At 42.4% G+C, this 9,555-nt stretch overlaps 1 protein-coding gene across 1 annotated transcript in view; it reads left to right on the top strand.

The window, feature by feature from the left end:
- The first annotated feature begins 2,991 nt into the window (after positions 1-2,991).
- LOC103212243 (neuropeptide S receptor-like) overlaps positions 2,992-9,555 on the top strand; it is a 9,283-nt gene continuing 2,719 nt past the window's right edge. The window contains exons 1-2 of the mRNA XM_007958245.1: positions 2,992-3,004; positions 6,690-6,776. Coding sequence (XP_007956436.1) covers positions 2,992-3,004; positions 6,690-6,776 — 100 coding nt within the window. The remainder of the gene's footprint in view (positions 3,005-6,689; positions 6,777-9,555) is intronic.

Here is a 9,555-nt window from a genome sequence, read left to right as displayed (position 1 = left end):
AAATAAATAAATAAAATTATTTCTTAATATAATTTTTAGGTCTGGTTTGTTTCCTTTTTTCATCACTTCATATTTGTCTCTCAATTTAAAGGAATACTAATGTGTCCTAGTGTGTCTTTGGGAGCTCTGATGGCGTAATGCCTAAGACATTTGACTGCTAACCAGAAGGCTGGCAGTTCAAACCCACCAGCCACACCTCGGAAGGAAGGTTGGGCAATCTACTTCTGTAGAGATACTGCCTCAGAAACCCAAGGAGAGGTTGCTATGAGTCTATTCGATTCGATGGCAGTAAGCGAGTCTGTCTTGGCTACTTAAAACCTCTCAGTGTTGTACCTTTTGTTTGGGGACCAGGGCCAGCGTCATTGGCATGCAACCTGTGCAGTTGAACAGGGTCCAATGCTTAGAAAATCTGCACATTTGATTTAATATTCTCATGTCACCATCTTACAATATTTTACAAGAAACCCCATATTTTCATTTTGCCTTGGGCCTCCCAAAATATGCAGCTTTTGCAACTCTACAAGACTCTGAGTTTGGGGACTCTCTTTCATTGTTGTCATAAGCCAACCAACTTTTCTCTGAGCTTTCTTTCTTCTATCACTTTGATCAACACAGCTAGTAAAAATTAATACATTCTATTAGGTTTCTGTTTTCTAACCTTATCTCCTGAGCTCGAGGTTCAGTAGGTACCTTCCCAGACATCATATGTGATACTTTTCTCAGAAGAATCTCCAGTGTCCCAGCTTCCAATATCAGGTTACTGCCACCTGCTATCTGACCATTAAGCCACATGTTTTAGGTTTTTATTACAACTGCATTGCCTATAAGCTATCAATGTCTTCTTTGGTTAAGGAAATTCTAGCAGCTGTGAGAGGTATAGGAGTTCTGGTGGCACAGTGTTGAAAGCAAAACATGGGTGCCTTGAACCCATCAGCTGCTCCTCCATGGGAGAAAGACATCTGCTTCCCTTAACATTTACAGCCTTGGAAACCCTATGGGGCAGTTCTACTCTGTCCTATAGGGTCACTATGAGTCAGAATTGACTTGAGGGCAGTGAGTTTGGTTTTGATATGGTTTAGCAACCGTAACAGATAAACTCCCTAAATCTCAATGGCTTTTAACAAAAGATTTTCTATTGCTCAATTAAAGTTCAATTGGTAGTACAGGTCAAAGGCAATGGGCAGTGTTCCACATAGTCATTCACAACTCAAGCAGATGGGAGGTTGAACAGATGGCTGCTAAGATCTCCCTCAACATCAACATCCAGCAGGTAGAGGCAGGGAGAGAGAGGAAGTGAAGGCTTGCTCATGTAGTTTATCTGAGCCAGGCTGAGAAATCATATACTTGATTCTTCCCATGTTTCTTTAGCCAGAACTTAGTCACATGGCCATGTCCTGCTGAGAGGGAGGCTAGAAAATGTAATGTACCTGTGTGCCCAGTGGGGAGAGGAACAGGTTTGGTGGATGGTTAACCTGTCTTTGCCTCAATTATATTATCTCTATCAGGGTTTCTGGTTCAGTCTGAGCTACACCAGGGAGACTAATGAGTTGATACTATTAAGTGATACTTCCTCCCATCTAGCTGTTACTACTTGTTTGCTTGGAGCTAAAAATCTCTTGCGCAAAGAATTCAGAATGTTTTCATATTAAAGGTTTAGACATATGCAGGCATGTCTAGCTAATAGAGGCAAGGGGATAAGAGGGGTGCTGTTAATCAGCCAAAGGTACGTGAAGTCACCTTCATTTCCTGGCAAACTATTGGCTGAAAATATTTATTTTAAAACATTGCCAATAGACTTCCTTGTTTCCAAACAAATCACCAGTGTTTATTATCCATCCACAGAAGGGTGCCCTACAAAGAATAAATTCCATTTCCACTTAAAATTCCAATTTAGCAATCACTCCTCTCAAATCTCAGCCCTTTGGAAGCATGGATTCCCATCAACTGTGTAGGGAGTGGAACATGGAAGCTTAAGAAGGTGAGGGGCAGCAATTGGCTATTTGGAGACTGAATTTCCAGCGTGAGTCCTCCTCCCGGATGCACCTTTGAACTAAAACTGCAGAAGGCAGCATGGAGCTTCCAGTCCTGAATCTAATGGACCTGCTGCCTCAAAGCTTCCCCAGCTATTAATGCACAGTGACGGCTGAATTTAACTGCTTCTCACTCAAGCTCAGTGCCCTGGCCTGAGTAGAAATAATCCTTTTATCTCCCAATAAAGGAGAATTACTGGCATTTTGTAGCTCAGCTCTCTTTGAAGAGGCATCTTTAGAGCTGGAGGCTTTGCATGTCCTGGAGTGATCAGATTAAAGGCGCCTTCACAGATCTCATTGGGAGATCGTAGGGCAGGTAGTTGATTATGTTGTCACCCAGTTGTCTTGTGGAAAGTACTGCTAATTTCCATTTTAAACAGGTTTCAGAGCACAGATGTCATTCTTGAGAACTTTTCTGAAAGACCAACTGAGTCTTCAAAGCCATGCTGTTTAGGGGCCAGCTGTTACCCTGGACCAGCAAGTGGGGACACATTGAAAGAATATAATTAGGTTTGCTGTCTTTTTACTCACCACCTCATGGGTATAATCCCACCTTGATAATTTACTTATGTGTATAATCCCTATGCAGGTAACAACATTGTAAAATAGTCATTTAATGCAGTAATACCTTCTGCTCACTCCCATAAAAGCAGGTCTAATTCCTCCTGAAATAGTGCTAAAAGCTCATTCATCCCAACTAATAAGGGATATCTGACATTTCCAGCATGGGTCTTGGCACCTTGCATACATTAATTTATTTCAGTCCGCAAAATAACCTTGTGCATTTGGTATTCTATGTCTCATTTTTTAAGTGGAAAAATTGAGGCTGGGAACTTTAGGCAATTTGCCTAAGGTTACATAGCTAGTAATTAGTAGACCTGGCGGGTGTGTTCAGGTCTGATCCCAAAGCCTGTGTCCTTCCCAAGATAACAACCAGTTGTCATGGAGTCACCTCCAACACATGGCTATCCCATGTAAGTCAAAATAAGACTGTGCACCATTGGGTTTTCAATGATAGACTTCTCAGAAGTAGATTGCCAGACCTTTCTTCTGATGTACTGCTGGAATGATTTGAAACTCCAAACTTTTGTTTATCAACTGAGTTCCTTAACCATGTGTACCTCCTAGTGACTTCTCTTTGCAAGATTAAAACTCCATTGCTGTTGAGTGGATTCCGACTCATACTGACCTCACGTATCATGGAGTAGAACTGCTCTATAGGGTTTTCTTGGCTGTAATCTTTACAGAAGTAGATTGTGTGGCCTTTCTTCTGTGGCACCACTGGGTTTGAACCACCAAACTATAGGTTAACAGTCAGGCACAAACCATTTGTCTCACCCAGGGACTCCTCTGTCCAAGATTATTTGACTCATAGTGGCCCTATAGGACAGAGTAGATCTGCCCCCATAGGGTTTCCAGCACTGTAAATCGTTACAGAAGCACACTGCTTAGTCTTTCTCCCATAGAGCAGCTGGTGAACCTTTTGGTTAGCAGCTGAATGCCTTAACCACTAAACCAACAGATCTCCTTTCTTTTCAAGATGTTGTTGTTATGTGCCATTGAGTCGGACCTGACTCATAGCGACCCTTCCTTGGATTTCCAAGGTGGTATCACTGCGGAAGTAGATTGCCCTATCTTCCTTCCGAGGAGTGGCCAATGGGTTTGAACCACCAGACTTCTGGTTAGCAGTCAAGTGCCTTAGGCACTATGCTACCAGAGCTTGTAGCCTGGAAATCAGGGTTTCTCAACATGGATGCTATTAACATTTTGACTAGATAATTCTTGACTGTGTGTGGGAGGGAGGAGGTTGTCCTGTGCATTGAAGGGTGTTTAGCAGAATCCCTTGGACACCCATAACTACCCCACACCCAGTTGTGAAAACCAAAAATGTTTCCAGACATTGCTAAAAAGAAAAAAAAAAAAAAAAAACTCTTGGAGTGCAAAATCATGCCCTGGTGAGAAAGGCTGTTATAAATGTTTCAGATGTATGTGCTTCCTTCCAACACTGAGTTTTGTTTTGTTTTTAACTTCTTATTGTGATGTGGATGAAGGGTTACAGAGAAAATTGGTCTTCCAGTTAACAATTCATACACATTTTATTTTGGGACATCGAGTGAAATCCCCACAATGTAACAGCATTCTTCCCACTTCCTTCTTGTGCTTTCTGTTTCCATTCATGCTTCTTTCCTATCCCTTCCTGCCTCCTGAGCTTTATCTCTGGGCAAATGCTGCCCTTTTGATCTCATATGGTTGATTATGCTCAGAAGTACATTCCTCCCTGGTGTTACTATTCACTTTATAAGCTTGTTTATGGTTTGACTGAAAGTTGAGCCAAAGGTGAGTTCAGTTCCAGTCCTGAAGTGTGTCTAAGCGCAATAGGCTCCAGGGTTCCACTAGTCTTTATTAGACAGTAAGCCTGGTCTTTTTTATTATTTTGATTTTTGTTCCACATTTTTCTCCCACTCTATTCAGGACTTCCTATTGTGATCCCTTTCGGAATAGTCAGAAGTGGTAGCCAGGCACCATCTAGTTCTTCCGGTCTCAGCATAGTGGAGGCTGGGGTTCATATGACCCATTAGTCCTTTAGACCATTGGTGTCCTTGACTCTCTGATTTTCTTCACTCTTCTTCATTCCAGATGGGGAAAGACCAATAGTTGAACTTTACATGGACATCACCAAGTTTTTGTGGTTCTGTGAAATGCACAGTATAATTTGAAGGCTCTATAATTTGAAGGCTCTAAGAATGCCTAAACCTTCCTTCCGAGGAGTGGCTGATGGGTTTGAACCGCCAGCCATCTGGTGAGCAGTCAAGTGCCTTAGCCACTATGCTACCAGAGCTCCCTAACAACAACAACAACAACAAGAATGCCTAAAGAGCTCTGGTAGTGTAGTGCCTAAGGCACTTGACTGCTAACTAGAAGGCTGGCGGTTCAAACCCACCAGCCACTCCTCGGAAGGAAGATGGGACAATCTACTATCTGTAGGGATACTGCCTCAGAAACTCAAGGAGGGGTCGCTATGAGTCGGGCCGACTCGATGGCACGTAACAACAACAGTAAGAATGCCTAAGAGTGATTTTACAGGATACAATTTAAGAAATATGAACCAATTACAATTAGCATTTCTGTTTTTCACGTGTAAAAGGTCCTTATTCAGGTTATTGCTCATAACCATTTGTCCTTTCCAGTAAGTAAATAAATATTCACACTGAAAAAATGCCCACAACTTCCGGGGGCTGATGCTGACTCAGAAATTCTGCTCAAGGGCTTCCCAATTTGATCTCATTCTCCCCACCCTCAAACCCACACACTTTTAGACAACAGCCACGCAAGATAACTCACTGTGAACCAAACACATCCTCTGTTTGCTTATTTCCATATCTTAGCTGATGACATTCTGTCTGCTTACAAAGCCTTTCACAAACCCACACCCACGTCCCCATCCGTGCCTTCTGGGATCCTGCTCATCATTAAAACTTTAATTGGTGCCTACTGCTTTTCCCACTAGGCTGTGGTCAAGTGACTGCCTTCTTTTCTGTTCCACAGACAATGTCTCTCCTCTCTCACCCTACCTTGTGGAGAGGGTGTGATCTTTCCTGATATATTGTAAGTTCCTGGGGAACAAGAACTATCTGAGGCATTTTACTTGGTCCCTAGCCACTCCTCGGAAGGAAGATGGGGCCATCTACTTCCGTAGTGATACTGCCTCGGAAACCCAAGGAGGGGTCGCTATGAGTCGGATCCGACTCAACGGCACATAACAACAACAACAACAACAACAACAGCACCTATTGAATATTCTATGCTTACTGGATTGTGCTGAATAGGACTAGAGATTGGATTGAGTAAACAGCACAAATGTAAACTTCAGACCAGGAGCCCTGGTGATACAATGATTAAGTGCTCAGCTGCTAACCATGAGATAACAGCCCACATATGATTAAAGCTATTAATCAGTTGTGGTCAAGTCAATTCTTCCAGTGACCCTATGTGTGTCAGTAGAATTGTTCTCCACAGGGTTTTTAATAGTTGATTTTTCAGAAGTAGATTGGCAGTCCTTTCTTCTCAGGCACCTTTGAGTGCATTAATGGTTTGCACCTCCCAGGGACTCTGAGTAAAGCTAATCCCAGCTCCAATTTGGGAATTTTTTTTTCCCTTTTTTTCCTTTTTTGATACCTCTGGTTTGAGTGACTCTGGACAATAGGTAGCAGGAAATTGGTGGTTCACTGGTAGAATTCCTGCTTTCCGTGAAGAAGGTCCAGATTCAACTTCTGACCTCTGCACCTCCTGTGCAGCCATCACTCATCTGTCCATGGGGGCTTATATGTTGCTATGATACTAAACAGGTTCAGGGCAACTTCCAGAACAAGATGGACTAGGAAGAAAAACCTAGTGATCTACGTCCAAAAATCAGCCAGCAAAAGTCCTGTGGATCACAATGGTCTGAGCCACGACCAGTCATGGGGACGGCACAGGATTGAGCAGCATTTCATTCCAGTGTGCAGGGAGTAACCGTGTGTAAGGGGCCAATTCAACAACAGCTGAACAGCAACATCCCTATGACAGCTCTGGGCCTAACATTTGATGTTTCCATTGACAGAAACAGAAACTGTGACATCCCAAGCATTTCATTTTGTCGTTTCCCTTTTGTATCTTCAGATGGAAAACTGTGCACCAGCTATAACCGGGGGCTCATTTCAAAGGCAAGAATCAAAGCCATCAAGTATAGCATTGTCATCATTCTCGGTAAGCAACATCCTTCCATGTGTTGCAGAATTCCAGGCAAACTTGCCTCTGGGGACTGGTGGAGGAAAATCCACACAAGGAAGGAATTTTTCTATGGGCATTCCTACCCTCTCTGGAAGTCCATCTGTGGCTCCTTCAAGGGCCACTATTTACATCTTAATCCGTTTCTTTATGAATATAGATGTCCTCCAAGGCCAAGATGGAGATAATTTGGGAAAAAAATGTGATCAAGATATAACCAGTTGAAATTGGTATTTATATCACCCAGTTGACCCAGTAATTTACCTTTAGACACATTCTTGCCCAGGATTGACTTTCATGAACAGAGGGAAGACAGAATGTCCATTCTAAATATGTCATTTCATAGTCTATACAAATCTCTCTCTAATGGTCACCTTAACTCCTCTTCCACCTGCCTGTTTTCTGCTCTTTCCTCTCATTTTCTCTCTCTGCTTAAAACCCATGAAGTGATCTCATTTCAGGGGAAAAAAAAAAAAAAGTATTTGTAGAGCATCTAATATTGTCAGATTAGTATATGCACTTTGCTATTCTCAAACCTTCAAAACTTCCTCTACCCTAGGGCCTCTCATCTAATGGCCTTGCATCATATTTAACAGAGATAATTCAAGTCATAAGAAGGGATCTTCCTCATTCTCTCACCTACACATCCACCTACCTACCTTTATGTCTACCATATGCTTCAGCTTTTTTCCTATTACTATGGGTAAAATATCTCTGCTTCTATCTGAGCCCAATCTGTTCACTTGAACCCCAGATTCCATTCTCTCCCACCTACTCCAGCACTTTACTTCTCCGTTTATCTCCCACAAATTTCCCCACTTCTGGCTCACATGTGTAATAAGCATCCTCTAACATCTCCCTCGGGAGCTCTGGTGGTATAGTGCCTAAAGTATTTGACTGATAACCAGAAGGCTGGCAGTTCAAACCCACCAGCCACTCCTCAGAAGGAAGGTTCAGCAATCTATTTTTGTAGAGATACCACCTCAGAAACCCAAGGAGGGTCCCTATGAGTCGGCTCCAACTCAACAGCAGTGGGTGGGAACATCTCCCTCAATGAATCTCTCCATTTCACTGCTGTCTTTTGTCAAAAAAAAAAAAAGGATATATGTTGTCTCCACTTTTCACCTCTCATTCTCTCTGGAACCTATTTTCATTTATACTCTTTCATATTACACCAATAAAACCACCCTTATCAAGGTCACCACAACCTCTAAGATGCCAAATGTTAATTCTGAATCTTCTTACTCAACTTAGTAATATTCAATCCATCTCTCCTTGTTCAAATATTTTTTTTTTTTAATATCTAGCATTTCTACTGGACATCTCCACTTGCATTTATAAGAATCCTGTCACATTCAACATGCCAAAAGTAGGGTCTTGGCATGTCTGCTACCCTCTGCCACAGCAACTCTTCCCCTTGTTTTCTCCATCTCTGTGCTCTACCTTCAAAATAGATCCCAAATCCAACATTTCCCACCATTTACACAAGTACTGTCATGGTCAAAGCTTCCATCAACTTCTGCCTGGAAAATTACAATGGCATTCTGGCTTCTCTTACTCCATATTCTCTCCAAAGTGACCAGAGTGGTCTTCTAAAAATGTAAATCATGTACTATCATTCCCTTGCAAACCCATCTGTGGCTTCCCATTTCATTGGGAATAAAATCCCAAGTTCCTTCCATGTTTTACATAGCCCTGGATGATCTGTTCCCCACTTCATTTCCCATAGCTCTCTACCTTCCTCACTCTGTTCCAGTCTCACTGGCCTCCTTTCTGTTTCTTCAAAATGTCAGCTAGTCTTACCTTGCCCCTGAATTGGTCTGCCTTCATGATGGCAAATCTTACTCCCATATCTAGTTCTGGTCTCCAAAAATCACACCTCCTGTTACAAGTAGACTTCCTCCAGTCTTTATAAAGACTTATTTTACTCATAGTTTCAACTTCTGCCTAACATTATGGGGTATATATTGATTTGTCTATCTCCTCTGCTAGAATAATAAATCCATGAGCAGTAATGTTTACTTTAATGTGCCTTACACTTTCCCCAAGGTCTAGGTCCCCCAAACATTAAGTGCTCAATTAATATTTCCGTGATACACAAATGAATGAAAATAAAGCAATAAGGAAAATAATTTGTGCTATATTCTTTTATCTAGCTCAAATTCTGCCCCTCCTCTCATAGAACTAAGGAGCTCAAAGAAAGCATAACATAAGAGGAAGCCTATCTCTTGTGTTAGCTCCTTGTCAAATAACCAAAACAGTCAGCCTCACTCTCCTAAAGTGCAACTGCAAAAATGCAAAACAGACCACATACAGCACAGCTCAGCCAGTGGACTAGAGACACAAAACAACACTGCAGACAAAACAGGGGATAAAGCACATACAACCCCCCAGAGCTAAAGGCATATATCAGAGGCATCTGCGATGGATCAAAGACTCCTTACCCTCCCAGACAATCAGAAACACAGGTGCATATTCCCTGGATGTTGAATCTGGAAACGCATGCTTATGCGTGTGTTCCAGAGCCAAGGCAGCCCTTTGTAATGAGGAGCCATATGCCGAGGCCTTGGCGGATCCTTCAGTCAGAGAGCAGGGCTGCACCCCAAAGGGTCAGCCCATATTGACAGACCTCTCAGATTAAAACAGCCCTTTCTAGATGTAGGAGATCCTGCATAAAGAGGGAGAACAATGTGGTACAAAACTCAAAATCATTTGGAGGCAAAAAAAAAAGAAGGTGGGGACCAGGTTTGCTGGTCCA

The sequence above is a fragment of the Orycteropus afer genome, unplaced genomic scaffold (genome assembly GCF_000298275.1).
Source record: "Orycteropus afer afer isolate SDZICR_OR568_19922 unplaced genomic scaffold, OryAfe1.0 scaffold00893, whole genome shotgun sequence".
NCBI classification, from domain to species: Eukaryota; Metazoa; Chordata; class Mammalia; order Tubulidentata; family Orycteropodidae; genus Orycteropus; species Orycteropus afer.
Note: the sequence above shows the minus strand (reverse complement) of the source record. Positions and strands in the feature narration are given on the sequence as shown.